At 42.8% G+C, this 20,764-nt stretch overlaps 2 protein-coding genes across 2 annotated transcripts; both read right to left on the bottom strand.

Moving 5' to 3' along the window:
- Positions 1-2,326, bottom strand: LOC130139202 (MATH domain and coiled-coil domain-containing protein At2g05410-like). The gene is made up of 3 exons (XM_056315671.1): positions 2,076-2,326; positions 1,811-1,968; positions 1-1,162 (listed from the first exon to the last, which is right to left on the bottom strand). The coding sequence occupies exons 1-3, from the start codon at positions 2,207-2,209 to the stop codon at positions 321-323; spliced, it is 1,134 nt and encodes a 377-aa protein (XP_056171646.1). The 5' UTR covers positions 2,210-2,326; the 3' UTR covers positions 1-320.
- A 12,889-nt stretch (positions 2,327-15,215) lies between these two features.
- LOC130134396 (MATH domain and coiled-coil domain-containing protein At2g01790-like) lies at positions 15,216-17,353 on the bottom strand. The gene is made up of 3 exons (XM_056315672.1): positions 17,081-17,353; positions 16,813-16,961; positions 15,216-16,241 (listed from the first exon to the last, which is right to left on the bottom strand). Exons 1-3 carry the CDS (start codon positions 17,194-17,196, stop codon positions 15,421-15,423), a joined length of 1,086 nt encoding a protein of 361 aa, XP_056171647.1. The 5' UTR covers positions 17,197-17,353; the 3' UTR covers positions 15,216-15,420.
- Between the last annotated feature and the right edge of the window lie 3,411 nt (positions 17,354-20,764).

Raw genomic sequence — 20,764 nt, forward strand, 5'->3', positions numbered from 1 at the left:
CAACTCGATCATCACATATTCATAGAACAACAGTCAGGAAAGCGAGCGCGACATTATGAGAATATCCAAGCTTCAAGAGCAAAAAGCATGATGACCACGCAATTCATATGGAGACATCAAACACTGACTGTATAGACATACGTATGTATATATACATTTGACTCACATGCTGACTAAATTAACATGATATAGGATCAACACATAAGCCCCTCTAAGCAACTGTTCTGCTGAAAATTGGCCAAACAATGGTCAAGCTAAAGCACGGTTTTCATACTTTAAAGTGAACAACTGCTTCATAGCCTATTTGAAACCTTAAAGTTTTAGCAGAATTGAGACTTCAAATTTGACCAAGCAGTAGCGGATCTAGACATTCTTTCCTCGGCTATTCTCTTCTTTTCCTCGGCCTCTGCTACTTTCTTCTGCTCATCTTTATAGCCCGACTTCACTTCTTCGGACTCAACCAGCAAGATCTCCCAGTCCCAGAGAAGCTTTTTCCTCCTAGACTTCACTTCCTCTGTCTTTCTCATGAGCTCTTCCTCTTCCTTGGCAAGGTCGTCCATTAACTGCTTGTACAAGATGTGGGTCTCCTGGTTCTTCTTCATGGCAGAGAACCTTTGATCCTTTTGTAGTTTGTACAGCTCAAACTCAGCATTGTCCTGCTCAAATGCTAAGAAGTCAGAAGTAAAATCATTAAAATTGGCCTGAAATGTCTCAATTGCTATTTGTTGCCCACACGATAATCCAGTTCTGGCTGAGCTTAAAGTTGATAGTGCCTCAGATAGCCTCTCTTTCGTATTCAATTTAAAGAGATCCGAAAGGCATTCTTTCAAAGACAGCTTAGCCTTCTCAATTTCTTCCAAGCTAGGAATTTCAGCAGTCGAAGCAGCATCTTGGTGGCAGAAACTTGATCCTACAGTAACACCATTAGTCTCAGCAGCATTGACGAATTCCTCCAGACCAGTAAAATAGTAGTCAAACTTATCAATTGGTCTAGCTGGCTGAATATTTGCGGGAGGAGTAACTGTTAAGACGCAAACTTCGGTTTTAATCACCAAAGTGTCATTTGCTATGAATCCCCGCGTAGGATTATGAAGCTCAGCCAATGCAATAAACCTTGTGAAACCCCAGCTACTCTGTCTTGCAGTGAAATAATGTTGCGTCTCTGCAGAATTCAGGAGACAGGGTGATGAATTCAAAGACTTGTTTACTACAACACCAGAACATAATATGTGAAGGAAACATTGGAGACCATGAACTAGAATGTTGTATTGTCCGTCAAGCCAAATATTAGCAACAGAAGAAGCAAATAACTCCCCATGATCAACTAAAACAACCAAATTCATATAAAAAAAAAAAAGGTTGATAAACTGACAATGCACAACATTTTTAAGACCACCAACTATCTTAAACTCAAATTGTCGCTCCTCTCTTTTTTCTGGACCAGCATTTGGATCATATAAGCGCAGTCAAGCCCCAACTCCTCCGCCCCTGGACAAGTTGCTTTGTAACTTAAATCGCTAAATTCCTTAGTCAGTAACCTCGGGATCGTTGTGCGCGCATGCTAGAAGCTCACCTGCCTTTGAGAGGTTTAGCAAATGAAACGCAGAAAACGTATTCTCTCTCTCATCTCAATACCTCTCTTTCTACATCTTCTCACCTATTCTTTTCTCATCTAAACTCTCCTTCTTCTTCAAGTCATAACACCGATTTCTCAAAATCAAGATGCACAGTCAATCAGAGAGAAACCCATCAAACACTTAGATTGAAAACAAGAGATTCCAAGAAAAGTCGAGCCAATTTAAGAACAAACCTTCTCTAATAGAACGAACATTATTGATTTGATCGATCACACTCAAGCTGAACTTGGCGTTTCTGGTCCACCCCTTCGGCAACGTCGCAGAATCAGGGACATCGAGGCACAGCGACAAATGGTTTGAGTTGTTCCACTTGAGGATTAACAGAATTCTCCTGCTCAAAAGGGATAGGACGACGCAAGAATCACTTCGCCACACCATGAACATGCGATCATCAAGAAAAAGCGCAAAAAACATAAAATATAAAAACTTTTGAAGTACCATTTACAACCAGAAACTGTGAATGCATCAGAGTAAAGCTTCTGCGCAGTAAGCCTAGTAAAGTTGCTGATTTTCCACCTGAATTTTCCCCGAGTAACATCATTTTGCTCATCCATCGGCTGCTGCTTCTGCATGATCGACTTTAGCAAACAACACGGATGTTTCTTCTTAAGCCGACACAGTAAATGTGAAGGAGGAGGAGGAGGAGGGCTTTCTTACATTACCGGAGTTGGGAAGATTATGAGTTACTTCACAGCAGTACTTGTGTTCAATGTTGTTGATTCTTGGACCTGCAGGTGATGGTACGTCGGAAGACTCGGGCTTTTGTAGGAGGAATGGTGGAAAAGCAAACGAAGAAAGGGAGAAAACTTCCCCGGGAAGTTACGGAGGAAAAATGGTAAACTATTATTTCAGGGTAAGAGGAAAGAGGCACATTTTTCACACTTTTGGTTAGCACATTGAAAACCAATGATTAGAGTCTTGAACAGGGAAAATAACTAAAAAAAAAATCATAAATTTATTGCATTTATACCAACTCAGTCTCAAACCTTTTAATTCTATCAATTCAATCAAAAACTTTTTGATAATTTGCCAATATAGTCTTTTCGGCTAATTTTGACCGCAAAATGCTGACATGACGGTCCAGTCACTTCCGACCGTCCCATGTAGCATACCGGTATTGACGTGGATAATTTTTAAAATTTTTCCTTTATTTTTTTCTTTCCTTTTCACCGTTGGTTGATCATAGGTGATGGTTGGCCACCGGCAATGCCGAGCAAGAATTGGCCCTTGCCCGATGTGGCAAGGGCCACCCTTGTCGACCATAGGGGACAGACGACCTCGCCCGATCTGGCGAGGGTGGCCTTGCTTGGGTAGGGTGAGGGTCGCCTCGCCTAGGTATGGGTGGCCTGGACTGGGTAGGGTGAGGATCGCCTCACCCAAGCGAGGTTGTCCCTCACCTATGGCTAGCGAGGGAGGCCCTCGCGCAGCCCTCTTCGAGCATCTCTGGTGGTTGGCCATCGGCAAAAAGGAAAGAAAAAACTAAAAAAGAAAAAAATTAAAAAAATTATCCACGTCAACGCCAATATGCCACATAGGACAGTTGGTGTTGATTGGACTGTATCGTTTTCTAGTCAAAATTGGCTCAAATGATTTAATCAGTAAATTGTCAAAAGGTTTAGGATTGAATTGACACAATTGAAAGGTTAAAGACTGAATTAGCACAAGTCTAATAAATTTATGACTTGTTTTGGCAATTTTCCTGACTCAAATATGACACCAAGTTAGCGGGTTTGGATTGAGACTAATCCTGTTGTACGGCAATTTCAAGTCAATCTGCAAGATACTATTAATAATTTTTTCGTGTTCATGTACTATTGGTCAGACACGAAATTGACCTACATAAGACATGTAAATTAACGAGTTAATGTTAACACGACCTATATGTGACTTGTTTAAATACGATTAACCAAAAGGCTATTCTTTTTGTGCTCTTCACTATTAAGAGTTTTTTTTTTATCGGGCACTATTAAGAGTGTAAATTGATGACCTTTCATTGACTATGCCCATGATTTAGGAAATTGTCCAATCAGTCGTAAACCTATTATACGAATGTCAATTTAAAACTAAAATTTTTAATTTTATCAATTGAGTTCTAAACTTTTACACGAAATTCCAAATTAGGCATTCAGTGCGCGACACATGTTAAGATAATCCCTGGTCAGAAATTTTAAAAAATCCCTCTTTCCTCTCTCTGTCTCTCTCCTTTACTTATCCGTTTACTCTCTCTCCGATCATCATTTACAGTCTTCACTCAACCTCCAGACTCTTTCATGAGGACGATTTCCGATACTCTTCAGTAGAATGCAACTTCCCTAGGAATGCAATCAAAATAAGTGTGACACCACGCCAATCGATCCAGAGGATCAAAAATCAAATCAACCACCTCATTTCAAAATCTACCGTCGTTCCCGAGAATCTAACGTGTAAATCAGAACAGCACAGTTGAGATGAGTGAAATTTGTGTATATTACTTGCATTGAACTACAAGGCCAAGTCCCTTTATATAGGGAAAGAATGAACAGTAAACCTAAATTACATATTATGTTTAACATCCCCCGCAAACTCAAGATGAGTTGAAACAAGTCAACTGGAGTTTGGAGAGAAGATCTAAGAAGCGCCCAGGTGGATGTGTCTTTGTGAAGATATCGGCAATCTGATTAGCTGATGAAGTAAAGACAAGTCGTAGAGTGCCACGAAGAACATGAGAGCGGATGAAGTGACAATCTATCTCAATGTGTTTGGTGCGTTCGTGGAAAACATCATTATGTGCAATTTGGATAGCACTGCGATTGTCGCAATGAAGGATTGTCCCACTATGATGACGGACTCCCATATCTTCCAGTAGCCATCGCAACCATAATAACTCCGATGTGGTATCAGCAAGAGCTCGATATTCAGCTTCTGTACTAGAACGAGCAATAGTGGATTGTTTCTTGCTACGCCAGGAGATAAGTGAAGTGCCCAAGAAAAAACAATAACCCGTAGTGGAACGACGATCTTGAGGGTCACCGGCCCAGTCAGCATCTGAATAGGCAGTCAACTCCAATGTCGAATGAGCAGAAAAGTGAAGGCCATGAAATAACGTACCCTTGACATAGCGAAGAATACGAAGAACTGCAGCAAAGTGAGTTGTACGAGGCGCTGTCATGTATTGGCTGACAATATGAACAGCATGAGCGATGTCGGGCGAGTAATGATGAGATATATAAGGCTGCCAACTAGTTGTCGATAGAGGGTAGGGTTTTGGAGAGGAGTCCCATCACCGGCATCAAATTTGGCATTGATCTCAAGAGGGGTCGTAACGACCTTGGTGTCCGTGAGTCCTGCTCGAGAAAGAAGATCAGTGGCATATTTGGCTTGTGAAAGATAATATCCGGATGTGTCTGAAGTAACCTCCAAGCCTAAAAAATAACTAAGTTGTCCGAGATCCTTCATCTCGAACTGTTGACCAAGATAATGCTTGAGTTTTGAAATTCCGGGACGATCATCTCCAGTAATAACCATATCATCAACATATAGAAGCAGGAGAATAGATCCACGAGAAGTATGTTGAACAAAAAGAGCGTGGTCATGGGGACTAGATTTAAAGCCAAGAGATGCCATGGTGGAGCTAAACTTGGAATACCATGCACGAGGAGATTGTTTCAATCCATATAATGCACGACGTAATCGACACACTTGGTGGGAAGAATGAGTGTAGCCAGGAGGAGGTACCATATAAACTTCCTCGGTGAGATCGCCATTTAGGAATGCATTTTTGACATCCATCTGAAATGCAGGCCAACGCTTAACAGCAGCGACAGCGAGAAGACTGCGAACAGAAGTAAGACGTGCAACGGGGGCAAAAGTCTCTTCATAATCAATGCCATATTCCTGAGTGAAGCCTTTTGCAACGAGGCGAGCTTTATAGCGGTCCACAGTACCATTTGCTTTTGTCTTAATCTTGTACACCCATTTACAACCGACAGCGGACTTACCAGGAGGCAGAGCAACTAAATCCCAAGTATGAGATTTGTCTAAAGCTTGTAACTCATCTACCATTGCCTTCTGCCAAAGAGGGTTAGTACTAGCTTCTCTGTATGTGCGAGGTTCATGAAGGGAAGCTATTGTAGAATAACAATGGTAATCTCGAAGCCAAACAGAAGGTTGACTTACTCTGGTGGGGCGACGATCAGAGGATGAAGGAATGACCGCTGGTGGAGAATCCGCGGGGAGGTGCAGACACGTCAGAAGTGGCCAAAGTAGGGTCACCAGAATGTCCTGCTTCAAGATGAGAGAAATGTACATCTGGAATGGAAGAGTCAGATGTGGATGGAGGTGTAGTGTCTTCTGGAAATAAGTCCACAGAAGGATTGGTAAAGAAAGGAACATGAGTAGAGGGGTCGAAGGGATGAATAGAGGAGAACATCTTGTGTTCCCAAAACGTGACATGACGAGACACACGAAGACGATTGGAAGCGGGATCCCAACATCTATACCCTTTATGCTCAATGCCATATCCAAGGAAGCAGCATACATGGGCACGAGGTTCTAATTTCGTGCGCTCATGTGGATGAAGGTGCACAAAACAGGCACTACCAAAAACACGTAGAAGAGTGTAATTTGGGACACTACCATACAAACGCTCGTAAGGAGAGATGTGACCTATAATAGGTGATGGAGTACGATTTATAGTGTAAACAGCAGTGTGACAAGCTTCCCCCCAAAACCGTTCAGGACAAGAGGCAGAGATGAGCAGAGTGCGTACAACATCTAAGATATGCCTATGCTTACGTTCAGCTCTACCATTTTGTTGAGAGGTGCCAGGGCAAGAGCGATGAATGATAGTACCATTTTGAGAAAGAATCCGAAGAAATTCTGTATCTCTATATTCCATAGCATTATCAGTACGAAAAATCTTAATATCTCGTGAAAATTGGGTTTTAACCATAGCAACGAAATCACGATAAATACGAGAAAGTTCAGAACGATTTTTCATAAGATAAACCCAAGTATACCGAGAATGGTCATCCACAAAAATGACAAAATAGCGAGAGCCACCCATGGTGGGAGTGGGGGAAGGTCCCCATATATCAGAGTGAATGAGATCAAAAGGAGCATGAGACACAGAATCACTAGTCTGAAACGGTAAAGCATGATGTTTTCCCAACTTACAAGGCAGACAGTCAAAATGTTTAGTGTCAACAGAACCTAAATGACCACTCGAAATTAAAGAGCTTAACCTAGAAAAGGAAGCATGACCTAACCTAGAATGCCAAGTTTCAGAGGACACTGTGGCAAGCACAAGCAAAGCAAAAGGGGTCGGAATATTTAGGGAAACAAGCTCAAAGAGACGCCCCACTTTACGGCCTGTCCCAAGTGTCTGTCCCGTCCGAGGATCCTGCACACGACAACCATGAGAAGAGAAGTGAATATCAAGACCAAGTTCACACAATTGGCCGACAGAGATCAAGTTAAGTGAGAGTTTAGGAACAAGGAATGTGTTAGTTAAAGATAATGTAGATGTGGAAATGTTTCCTGTATGACTAACTCTCATATGTGAATTATCGGCAGTAAGAATATGAGGTGCATGTAAAGCGGAGGATTTAGACTGAAATAAGGCAGAATTTGATGTCATGTGATTGCAACAAGCAGAATCAAAGAACCAAGAATCAGAAATACCTGGAGTAGTAGACATAGTAGAGGTGCTAGGAATAGGAGGAGTAAAGGTACCAGATTCTCGGAGAATAGTGCGAAGATCCTCTAGAGACACTAGTGTGTGGGACGATCCATGGGAAGAAGCTTCTACAGTGGTAGCATTGGCAGATGGACCGACAGAGGGACCTCGGCTACGAGGCTGAGTGGTCGATCCTGTGGATTGCATAGGTCGTAGCCGATAACAATTTGATGCCATATGACCATATCGGCGACAATGTTTGCAAAATGGACGGCGCATGGAGGAAGAACTCGAAGCGGCAAGTACTGCATCCGTGGGCATGGATATAGGCACAGCAGGACGTTGCGTTTTCAAGGTAGCTAGCCGAGTCTCCTCATTCAGTAAATCTGATACAACTGTCTCAATAGAGGGAAAGGGATCTCTATGTAGAATGGAAGCTCTCACAGGTTCAAACTCATCATTTAGAGCCATCAAAAATTGCATGACACGAATACGATCACGATGTTCAGCAACTTTGCGAATGTTACTATCCCCTTCCAAGCGTGGTTCACACAAGGTCAACTGATCCCAAATAGCATGCATAGATGATAGAAAATCATTAATGGACTGACCTTGCTCCTGACGCATGTGATATAAAGTCCCTAACAACCGATATTGATGGGCAACATCTGAACTAGAATAACGACGATCAAGAAGATCCCAAGCTTCCTTGGCTGTATTAAAAAGGCCAAACTGGAGTCGAATAGATGGGATCGAAGTGTTTCGAAACCATGTGAGAATCTGATGATTTCTACTATCCCATTCATCCAAACGATCCACAAATTGATCATCAGTTTCTTCAGCAATTCTAGTAGGTTCCCTAATTTGTCCAGTGACATAACGCCAAAGCCGGCGTCCTTTTAAGAAACTTGATATCTCTTGAGACCATAGAATATAATTGGAACCATTCAAAATAGTCTGAATTGGCATTGAGACTTCCATTCTATCCATTCTATCCATGAAAGGCACTTTACTACTATAGAATCAACGGAATGTAGTATACTGAGCGCAGATATGGAAAAAATAACACCAAAAACCAGCTCAGGATGTCGGAATACCTCAAGAACCGGTTGGAAAACACTGAAAACCGGTCAGGAAATGGTCAAACCGGCCGAAAAACCGGTCTGGTCAACGCCGGTCAACGCCGGTCAACGCCGGTCAACGACCGGTGGCGGTGACGTCAGCTGGGAGCGTGGGCCAGGCTCGTGTCGGCGTGGGCCAGACTCGTGCCGGCGTGGGCCAGGCGCGTGCCCGGCGTGTACCCGGGCGCGTGCGGGCAGCGTCCCGGGCGCGTGTGGCGCGTGCCGGCAGCGTGCGGCAGGCTCGCCGGCGCGTGGATCTCACGCGCAAAGGCTTGGAGCGGCGCGTGAGGGCGCGTTCGATGGAGGAATGCGGCGAAATTTGGCTGGCCGACTCGACTGAGGGCGGCGAGTCGTGGGTTGGTGTTGGTTTTTGGAGAAACACGGCGGAGGATGTCCAAAACACCGGTGAACAGCGGTGAACGGCGGTGGACTTCCTGAGTCGAAGGCGCAGTGGCGCGGGGCGGTGCGTGTGGCGGCGTCCGGCGGCCGTTGATGATGAAATTTCAGGATGTGGGTCGCCCGAGGGCGGCGAGTGTGGTGGTCTCGAGTTTTCCGAAATGAGCGGCGGAAGTATGCCGAGCAGATACGAAAAACCCGGTCTTGTTGGAGAACCGGGACGGCGCGGCCGTGCAGGGCCAGGCGTCGTGGCGAGCAGAGACGAAAAGACTTCGGTCTTGTCGGAGAACCGGGACGGCGCGGCCGGTGCGGCTGGCGTCGTAGCGGCCACGGGGTGGCAGACTCAATGGGCGCTCCTCAGGTAATAACGGCTTTGATACCAAGTTGAGATGAGTGAAATTTGTGTATATTACTTGCATTGAACTACAAGGCCAAGTCCCTTTATATAGGGAAAGAGTGAACAGTAAACCTAAATTACATATTATGTTTAACAAGCACATCTCCCAGCAATCCCAGAAGCTCTGACGATGAGCGGAATTGAATAGCCTTAGGCATCTTTTCCTGGAGCGGAGGGAACCGGGAGGCCTTACATTATGGGAACTCCTGAAGTACTACATGTCTTGATGAAGCTGAGCTTCGTGGGAGAGTGATAGTAGGATGGGGAAGCGCACGGCGTGAGGACCAGCGTATGTGACTTCATAGTGAAGCTCGCTTCCATGGATTTTAACCTTGGAAGTTGCAGTTGGAGAGAGAGAGAGAGAGAGAGAGGAGTGGATAAAAGGTGAAGAAGAGTGCAGACAGTATACGGAGAAGTATACAGAGAGAGAGGGAGGGACTTTAAAAAATTTCTGACAAGTGGGACTATCTGCACAAGTGTCTCGAGCTGAATGGCGTGACTATTTTCTGATTTAGCAAGACTATCTCACATAATATTTTCTATCTTCTCTAATCTTTCATTTTCCAACCCATCGTAGTCCACCTCGCTCGGTTCCTAGTGGAAATATTCTTATTCTAAAAATAAATTTAGAGAATGTTAAATATAATCTTTTGGGTAGAGAAATATTGCAAATTTTTTTAAAACTATAAATTGAATTTGTATAGGATCGCGCTTTTTTGCCTCCCTCTTTTTGGTCAAAATATTCATCAACATAATAATCTGACCATATTTGTGACATTCCGAATTTCGACCCATTTTTGGGATTTATAAAGCGTGTATTTCGTCAGTGTGCTTATGATAAAATCTCGCCCGAAACTGATCACTCTTGGGTTATTATTTTTAAAATTAGAGATTTCGCTAGAATCGCACTCGATCGAATTTAACCGTTATTTAGAGCCCAAACTTTAGTGTCGAATTTCTCAGAGTTTCGTGACGAATTTAATTGGACAGTGTCGATATTATTGTGGCCAGCGTCGATATTGCCCGAAATCGGTTAAAAGTGAAATTTGGATCGGGTGCGGATTTTGACTAGTAGATCTCCCTCTTGATGTATTTTATTTAGTGTCTTCTGGGCTTTTTCTTAATTTATAATTTGGATTTTTCGTGGACCGTTGGATCGACTTCGAGTTTGAACGTGGACCGTTAGATCGCACTCAATTAGGTTGACTCTCTCTCTCTCTCTTCCTATCACGTTTCTCCCCCTCTGCCACGCACTTTTCCCCTTCCTCCCATGGACACGTCCCCTCCCCCTCTGCCCCATGCAGACCTACTCCCCTCTCCTCTCTCTTCTCTCTCTCTCTCTCTCTCTCTCTCCTCCTTTTTCTTCTTCTTCTTCTTCTTTTCTTCGCCCGTGGCTTCTGCTCCTCCCCTTCTTCGCTCGCCTGCCCACCGCCATTCATCCCAGCCGCTGCTTGGCTGTTCGCTCATCCCGTCACCGCCCAACAGCCGCTTGTCTCGTCGCCGTCGCCGTGTCGCCCAGCTCGCCGCCCAGCTCGCTCACCAACCAGCCGGGCCGCACGCCTGCTCGTTCGCCGTCGCCGCTCGCTTGGCCGCTCACCGGCCCCCTGCCCAACTTGCCGTCGCCCAGCTCGCCCGGCCGTGTCGCCTAGCCTGCTGTCTAGGCTGTGGCCGAGCTCACCTGGCCGTTGCCCCAGCCTTGCCCGTGCCGTGCCCAGCCGCTCACCCGTGCGCCTGGCCGTGGCGTGGTCCAGAGCCCCGGGCCGTGGCTAAGGGCTGCGCCGAGCCTGGCCGACCACCTTGCCCGTTGCGCCCGTGCCGTGCCAAGCCCGCCGCTGTTCCACCAGGCCATTTTGGCCCCTTGCCAATTTTCCTTGGGCTAAAACCTAGGTAAGTGACCTCCTAATCCCTACTTAGTACTTTGGGTATTATTAGACTTGTTTAGGGGTTGATGAGGGTTGGTTTAGTGACTAAGTTTGGTATGGATTAGTTAATTGAATGTGATTGGTTTATGGATTATGTGGTGGTGATTTTTGTGGTTAAATTAGTGATTGATTGAGATGGATTCTTTGACCGGGTTGTCGTGGCGTTTGTGGGGGAAATAGATGCTTGAATGTGGCCGACTTGAAGGTCGGGTTGGTGGACTAATGTGGTGAGCATAACTTGAATTTGAATAGTATGACGTGTTATATTGGTATTGGCGAATTGTGTGTGGCGTATGTGCATGAGGAATGTCCTGAGGCGTGGTTACACGAGACTAAGCCTGGATTGATCGGAGGGCTGCCAACTTGAGGCGTGGTTACGCGGGTGTGGCTAGAAAGGCAAGAAATGACCTGAGGTGTGGTTACGCGGGTCGAGAGAAATGTCCTGAGGCGTGGTTACGCGAGACTAAGCTTGGATTGATCGGAGGGCTGCCAACCTGAGGCGTGGTTACACGGGTCGAGAGAAGTGTCCTGAGGCGTGGTTATGCGGGACTGAGCCCGGATTGATCGAAGGGTTGGACCTGAGGCGTGTTGACGCGGGTTGTGGTTAGTTGGTTGGACATGCATGTGAAATGTATTTGGTTGAATTGGGTGAATGTACGTGGTTATAGCGCTCGAGTGTTTATGTTATGTTCTTGAGTTATTATTGCATTATTGTGATATGACTAATGCGCGGAGTTGGCGTGTGACTTGAGGCGAGGTAAGTGTGCATGAGAATTCTATTATGTCGATTGCTAGATTGCATGTTGGGACTCGTCTGGGTATGTATTGGCCTAGGTGGGGTTTACGTTGTCTGCTTATTGAGATTTATTCTCATTGCTGTAATGCAAACCATTTCAGATTCTCGACCCCGACCTTGATCATGCCGCCATTTCGGCGTTTTAGGATCCCTATGCATCCGGTGCATGAGGAGAGCGAGTATCCAGTAGGTCCACATCAGACTTATATTAGGCACTTCACTACGGTCTGGGTAGACGTAGGCCTAGATGACTTGCAGCGTCACATTTACTTGGCCTGATTTTATCGTGACGGGTTGGAGTTAGTTGGCCCAATCCGGGGTTTTGAGGGACAACAGCACGGCAAAGATGATGCCGTGGATTGGGAGCCCGGGAACATGTATGCTCCTGATGGTGAGATTCTGGACCCCGAAGATCCCCCGGAGAACCCTAGTCCCGAACCCGAGCCCGTACCAGAACCTGTAACGCCTGCGGATCTCGAGCTCGAAGAGGAATTTGAGGAGTCCAAACCTGAAGAAGAGCCCAAGCCTGTGCCAGAGCTCATGGAGTCTGAGCCCGAGGAGGAGCCGAGTAACGAGGAAGAGCCGATCGAGATCAACTCTAACACGGAGTCGGAGTCTTCAAGGTCTGATTCAGATTGGGCACCATAGGAGTGTTTGGGTACTGGGCTTAGAAGCTTTTGGTAGAGCCCCTTTTGTATAATCAGCTAGTCTACCTTACCACCTGTCCCTTTTTAATGTTAATGGTGGATGTTAACCCTAGAAGCTTAATGTCTGGTTGTCTGGCTGAATGTTGTAAGTGACTGTTTTCCATTGCTATGAAATTATTGTTTTATGCTGTTATTATCCCTCTGTCATTGTCTATTGTCTGGGTTGTTATATTTCGCATTTGCTTGCGTATTCATGTGGGTATTTCGTTTGGGTCGGCGACGCATCCTGGGACGTCGCGTTTGATACGACCCTCGAGGGGTGTCGCGAGCCCGTTAGGGTCCGGGGCGTGACAATATTGCCCTTTGTAAGTTTCACTTTTTAGTATCCCTCTTTTGCTAATGTTTTAAGAAAGTGTTGTTTCATTTTTTTTTTGTGTCCCTTTTCTTTTATTAATTTTTTATTTCTTTTCTTGTGAATCTCACGTTTATTTTCTTTTCTACATTCTCTTACATGTAACCACTCACAACAATAGAGAAGTAAAGAAATGGAGACTTCCACGCTTGTGTAGGCGAAGGCAACTGAATCAATCCTCATGACCCACGACACATTTTCGAGCCGTTTGAGCGGAGACTCTGCGCCACATGTTTTACGATAGGAAGGGGATGATGTTCATGGAAAGTGGCACATACTAGCGGAGCAAGAGGAGGTTATGCACTCTGCATTTGATGAGGCCGTGATGGAGGAGTAGTTCGCGCCAATGAGGAGAAGGAGCTGGGAAGGGTGATGGGGAGGCTGAGGGCGGCGACCTTGAGGCATACTCTCCCTTATTTAAAACACTTTATCGAAAAACCCTTCGATGCATAAGGGATCAATGAAATTCGCAAAAGGAGCATTACTCACAAACAAATTCTTTTAGCATTTCATTACCTTTTAAAGCCTGACAATCAATTTCCTTGCCTTCTCTTCATGTACTTGTTGAAAATATCCAACAACCAATTCAATAAATTTCCTTGCAGAGATCATGAATTACATTGAGGTTGAGCAAGTCAGATCAGTAACCGCGGAGAGGGAGGTGATTAAGGAGGAGGGCTTCGTCGACGTCTTGGTGGTGAGTTGATGTGGCCCTACTTAGGATATGCAAGGCAGATGGACACGACTTTCATGATTCTCCATTTCAAAAAAAATAAAATAAAATAAAAAAGAGAGAGAATAGAGAGAAGGAAGAAAATTAAGAAAAGTGGATATGGAACCCACAAGAAAAGAAATACGAAATGAAATTTTTAAATAGAAAAGGACAAAAGTTGCTAAAAAGTGAGACTCACAAAGGACAATATTATCATAATACTGTGTTAAGGAGTATTTTAGTTATAGAGGGAGTGAAAAAAGCGTGACCTGAAATTAATTGATACCTTTATTCATTTACTCGGAAATTTCACCTTTGCTCATAGACTTGGCATGAACAAGACAGAATAAGTTATTTGTGTAAAATCTAATGGATATCGCAGTTTCCTTATCTACATGCATCCTTCATTTCTTTTGGGTAAGGGTTTATGAAAATCTTATCATCCATGAAAATGTATCACAAAAAGAATAGTTGGATTATATGCACAAATATACAAAAGGTTACTTTTTTTTCACTCCCTTTATAGTTAAAACACTCATTATCACGTGACCCATTGAATTCCCCTCGGCCCTACTTGCCATCTCCTCTAGCCTAGCAAATGGAGCTGGATGGCCTAGTGGGGCCTTGTGCACCTGATCAAGCAGTTGGCTCGGCTAGATTAGGGCTCGATGGAGTAAAAGTTAAAAAGAGAATTTTTTGATAATTTTACAAGGGACAATTACACAAATATTCTTTGAACTTTGGCCAAATGTGCAATGTCGTCCCTGAACTTTCAATTTGTTCAATGTGGAACATTTAACCCAATGTGCAATGTAGTCCCTGAACTTTTAATTCGTTCAATGTGGTCACCGACTTTTAGTAAATATTCAATCTAGTCCCTAAATTATATGATAAATGTCTAATGTCATCCTTCCATTTATTCAAGTTAAGGGATATATTGAAAAATTTCATATAGTTCAGGGACTAAATTGAATATATACCAAAAGTTGAGGGACCACATTGAACATATTAAAAGTGCAGGGACGTGTACATTAGATTAAAGTTCAGAGATTATATTGAACAAATTAAAAGTTTATGGATCATATATTGCATATTGAGTTAAACTTCGGGGACTATTTATGTCATTTTACCATTTTACAAGCATATGTTAAAAGAGAATCCTCATCCTCCTTGCAAGTCCTCCGCATAATAAAAGTCCCTGCAAAATAGACTGACTATGTGAACTTTTACCGAAACGAGTCTATCGAAAAATTATCTTCTCTTATAGACTGAATGTCACAAGTTTTTCCTTTACAACATGAGATATCATCATTTTACGGTGCTTGTCGATTGCCACTGTTATGTGGACTATGATTTTACATTGGGTATGAATTTATGACTCAAGTCTGCCTCTAGCTTGGACATGAAAGCTGACTTTGGACAAAATCTCTGAGATTCGAATGCCCCATAGAGAAAGTTTGTGTTGCAGCTCATTTCATTATATTCTACGGACATAATATTTTGTTGCAGCTCATACCACGACATCAAACACTGACTGTATAGACATACGTGCGTGTGTATTTGACTCACATGCTGACTAAATTAACATGATATGGGATCAACCATATAAGCCCCTCTAAGCAATTGTTCTGCTGAAAATTGGTAAACCAATAGTCAAGCTAAAACACGGTTTTCATACTTTAAAGTGAACAATTGCTTCATGGCCTGTTTGAAACCTTAAAGTTTTAGAAGAATTGAGCCTTCAAATTTGACCAAGCAGTGGTTGATCTAGACATTCTTTCCTCGGCTATTCTCTTCTTTTCCTCAGCCTCTGCTACTTTCTTCAGCTCATCTTGATAGCCTGACTTCGCTTCTTCAGACTCGATCAGCAAGATCTCCCAGTCCGAGAGAAGCTTGTCCCTCCTAGACTTCACTTCCTCTTCTTCCTTGATGAGGTCATCCATTAACTGCTTATACAAGATGTGAGTCTCGTGGCACTTCTTCATAGTAGAAAACCTTTGATCCTTTTGTACTTTATGCAGCTCGAACTCAGCATTGTGCTGCTCAAACTTTAAGAAGTCGGAAATGAAATCATTGAAATTGGCCCGAAATGTCTCAATTGCTAATTGTTGCTCCGACGTTAATCCGGTTCTGGCTGAGCTTAAAGTTGATAGTGCCTCAGATAGCCTCTCTTTCATATTCAATCTAAAGAGATCTGAAAGGAATTCCTTCAAGGACTGCATAGCCTTCTCAACTTCTTCTAAGCTTGGAATTTCAGCCCTCAAGGCACCATCTTGGTGGCACGAACTTGATCCTACACTAGCACCATTAGTCTCAGCAGCATTGATGAGTACCTCGAGACCAGTAAAATAGGAGTTGAACTTATCAGTTGGTCTAGCTGGCTGAATAATCACTGGAGGAGTAACTGTTAAGACGCAAACTTCGGCTTTAATCACCAAAGTATCATTTGCTATGTATCCCTGCCTAGGATTATGAAGCGAAGTCAATGGCATGAAGCTTGTGAAACCCCAGGTACTCTCGGTCGCAGTGAAATAATGTTGCGTCTCTGCAGAATTCAGGAGACGGGGTGACAAATTCAAACACTTCCTCACAACAGCACCAGAGCTTGATATGTGGAAGAAAAACTGGAGACCCTCGAGAACTAGAAATTTGTATCGTACGTCAAGGAAAATATTAGCAACAGAACAAGCAAACACCTCCCCATGATCAGCATAAGCAACAAAATTCGTACAGAAGTCTATATAAACTGACAGTGCATACCAACCTTAAATTGTGGCTCCTCTCTTTTATCTGGATCGACATTCGGATCAGTTGCTTACAAACTTAACTTAGCTAAATTCCTTAATCAGTAACCTCGGGATTGTTGTGCGCGAATGTTAGAAGCTCACCAACCTTCGAGAGGTTTAACAAATGAATGAAATACAGATTCTCTCTCTCTCAGCTCAATATCTCTCTTTCTATTTCTTCTCACCTAAACTCTTTTTCTCGTTCAAGTCACGACATCGATTTCTCAAAATCTAGATGCACACAATCAACCAGAGAGAAACCCATCATACAAAATAGATTAAAGAAGAACAAGAGATTCCAAGAAAATTAAATCCAGTTCAAGAACGAACCTGTTCTAATAGAGCGAACATTGTTGATTTGATCGATCACACTCAAGCTGAACTTGGTCCACCCGTTTGGCAACGTCCCAGGATCGGGGACATTGAGGTACAGCGCCAAATGGTCCGAGACATGCCCTTTGGGGTATACCAGAATTCTCCTGCTCAAAAGGGATCAAGACGACGACCCAAGAATCACTTGGCAACATGATGAACATGCGATCATCAAGAAACAACGCAAAAGCAGGAAAGTGTACCAAAAAAAAAAATTTGTAAGTACCATTGACAGCCAGAAACTGGGAATGCTTCAGAATAAAGATTACGCGAAATCAGCTGAGTGAAGTTGCTGATCATCCACGTGAATTCTCCCCGATTGACATCACCTTGCGCATCCATTGCTTTTCATTGGGCTGCCACTTCTGCACGATCAACTTTGGGAAAACAACACGGAGGTTTCTTCTTAGCCGACGCTCCCATTGCCAAGAAGAAGGAGAAGGAGAATTTCTTACGTTACAGGGCTGGCTCGGCTGGGTTGGGGCCCCATGGACATGGGCCACAATTCCCCATGTTGCTAGCAAGTTCCAGTCCTTGGGAAGCTCTTCCCTTTTCAGTTAAATTCACACTAATAAATAGGGTTAATTCCGAAAAGACAAACACACAAATTTTACCTTGAGTAACAATTCTAACCCGAACTTTTTTTTTCTCAATAGAAAAGCACAAACTTTCACTCGAGTCTCAAATCTGGCCCCTATGATGTGCAATTTTCAAATTGTTCGGGCCAGATTTGGGATTTAAGGTTTCATTCGTTTCACGCAAAATAACTTTCAGGAAAACTTTTTCTGGGTTTTTCGATGTTCCCTCAATGAACAAAACACCTTCAAGAAAATGTTTTCCACTTTTTGAAAATAGAAAAACATTTTCCCCCTCCATTTCATCATTCGATATAATTATTTTTATTTTATTTTTTAAAATTCTATTTTTTCTTTTTCTTTCTTCTTCTTGGCCATGGCGGTGGCCGACGACCGGCCGCAGGCGAGCTCGAGGCTCGCCTGATCCGGCGAGCTAGGGGAGGCTCGAGCCTTGCCCAGCCCGCCGGATCTAGCGAGGCTCGAGCTTGCATGACCGACCTTAGGCGAGCTCAGCCTTGTCGGATCAGGCGAGGCGGAGCCTCGCCACAGGCCCGTCGTAGGCCACGGCTTGGCCGCCGCCGTGGCCGGCGACCAGCCAAGGAAGAAGAAGAAGGAAAAAAAAAAGAAAAAGAAAAAGAAAGAAAAGAAAAGAAAAGAAAAAATAAAATTAAAATATTTTTAAAAAATAAATATAAAAAATTATTAAAAGTAGTCCAAAGAGGAAAATCTTTTCCATATTGAACAACGGAAAATATTTTCCGAGACTTTTTCAGATTTCAGCCGAACACCGGAAAATTGTGTCATTTTCCATTAAAATGGCTTCGTGGAAAACATTTTCCAAAACTGTAATATTTTTCGAGAAACGAACGGAGTTTAAGTGAAAATTAGTGATTTTTTAAGAGAAAAAAAAGTTTGAGCCAAAATTATCGCTCAAGGTAAAGTTGGTGCCTTTTTTTGGGAATTAGGCACTTCGTTTGCCATTTTTTCCTCAAGGTAATTCACTCTAGCTCATGCTTTAGGTGTTGTTCTCTCTATATCTAGACACTAATCCTCTTGATCTTAATGGTGTAACAAAATCCTGAAGGTTGGAGAAGCTCGAAGATTCCAGGAAATCCAAGACGTCTATGGATCGAGGACAATTAGTGCGGCGTCCAAGTAAGGATTCAAAACCCTCTCTAACTGAAAGTAGCGTTCTATAATGCTAGAATTAGAATTAAATGAATATAGTCGTTGCTCTGCTGGATTCAAAATAGGATTTTTATTGATGAATCCATAGAATTTGTTACTCGAAGGATCCATTGAATATGTTAATTTTGAAACCAAGTATCTCCAATTTTTCAAAACCCTTTCCCGAAACCCACTTTGGGTGCGTTTGATTTAGCATTTTGAAAGCCTTTTGGGGTCTGAAAGCCCCTTAGAAAAAAATTGGGGTGTTTGGCAACCATTCCCCAAGGGGCTTTGGGATAAAAGTGAGGAGGGGAGTTAACTGATTGGTTGATGTCGATTGCGATCGTACCTTAGGTCCTTTGAGATCGCTATTTGTGTCTTTACTTGATTGATGCTCTTCCATTATTTCCCTTGGAAGAACCGGTCAAATTAATTAGGCCTATCCCATTTTCCTTCAAAAAGTTGTGTGCAAACTGTGACATTTTTTTTGCAGTTATCTTGGATTTAAGATAATTGTTCCATTAGATTGTAAAAGGCTTGTGGTTACTGGATTTGCATCAGAATGGGACACTTTCACAGAATAATTTTGAAGTTGCTGTACATCTGGCACATGAGAAGAAGATGGCACAGCCAATTCATCGTAGAGTTATTGTCGATAAGCCCAAGGAGGAGGATTACTTCTATGCAAATCCTCTGGAGTGCCTTTGTGAGCAGCCTAACTGTGATGATTTACAAGGTCTGGGCAAGAGGAACTCCAGTGAAGTCTCTAGTTGATTGCCGGCAATGATAACTATCGTCATCTGAACATGTTCCACACAATATAGGTTTGTGGGCTTGAGATTCAAGTTGATCTCTCCAAAAGTTGCAGCGCACGGTACATCTTACAAGGAGATACGAAGACGCTCTTGAATTCGATGCACGATCTACTCCGCTTTCATCATCGTGAATGGCTTTTTGTTTGTCCATGATAAGAGGCTAACAAGAAGCAGCAAGCAAAGAATTCTTGCCTTCCTTTTAGGGCAGCTGCAAAGATAAATTTATCATTTTTTCGTGTCCATAGTTAATGATTGTAATCTATTGAGAAGTCACTGAAAACGATTGTACATTTTGCTCTTCTTGTGATAATGCAGAATGAAAGCTTATTTTGGTTCATGTCTATTGTTTCAGTTAGTTGGGTAAGGATTGTTTGAGATGATGACTCAAGAGGCATCTGCAACTCATTTTAATTTTGGTTCAGCTACAAAGATCATTTCTTCTGGCAAAGCAGTGCCATGAACTTGTATACAAACATAAGATTGGAGAAGTTTGGTTCTTTGCCTACTCAATGAAAATTGGCTGATCTAATATAAATCCCCGTATTTTCTTTTATTCCCTCATAACTTCATATGAATTGGAACTCGCTCGCCAAAGTAAGGTACACAAATTGCCGATGATTTAAATGAGGAGGATAGTGCTTCAAATGATGTCTGACATGCCAAGTTTATTTCAATAAACAGCTATAAGTTTAAAAAATATTTAAGGATGTTTGTAAGTTTTAAGGATAATGAATTTCTTTCCTCGGGGCATACGTTGCCACATTTATTGTAATGAAAGTATTCTTTTTTTTTTAATTGAGAAAGTGACCACTTTGTTGTGAATTTTTTCCATTTGAATTTTTTATAAAAAAAGAAAATTTATTTTTTTAATAAAATTGTTTACACGATAACTTTAACATTGTTGTCAAAATTTAAATTAAAAAAGTTGCAAAAATTATTTTTTTCAATTTTAAACAAATAAAATTAAAAAACTTAAATTAATCAACCAAATGGGCTTTGCAAATGTGTTTTCCAAGCAAAAAGCATTTATCTCAAAGTTGCTTCTCAAAGCACATTTTCCCAAACAGTTGTTGCATTTTCCCAAAACCCTTTAGGCTAAACTGCTTTGTGTTTTCCCAAAACCCATTGGGAAAGCTGAACTAAACGTAACCTTTCTCCTTTGGGGCACTTTTCACGGGCCTTAGTGTCACGGTCCGACTTTTCCCAATTCCATGAATGCGTGGAAGTGAACTCCATAATACTAGGAGAAGCATGAGGGATGTGATATGAATGATACAATTGGGTTATCAGAGTGGTGTCAAGAGTTTATGTTAGGAATCTATTGACGAAATGAATATCACGTGGAAGATGTCC

Source organism: Syzygium oleosum, unplaced genomic scaffold (assembly GCF_021117445.2).
Source record: "Syzygium oleosum isolate NSW1041296 unplaced genomic scaffold, Sole_v2.1 Sole_v2.10, whole genome shotgun sequence".
Classification (NCBI taxonomy): Eukaryota; Viridiplantae; Streptophyta; class Magnoliopsida; order Myrtales; family Myrtaceae; genus Syzygium; species Syzygium oleosum.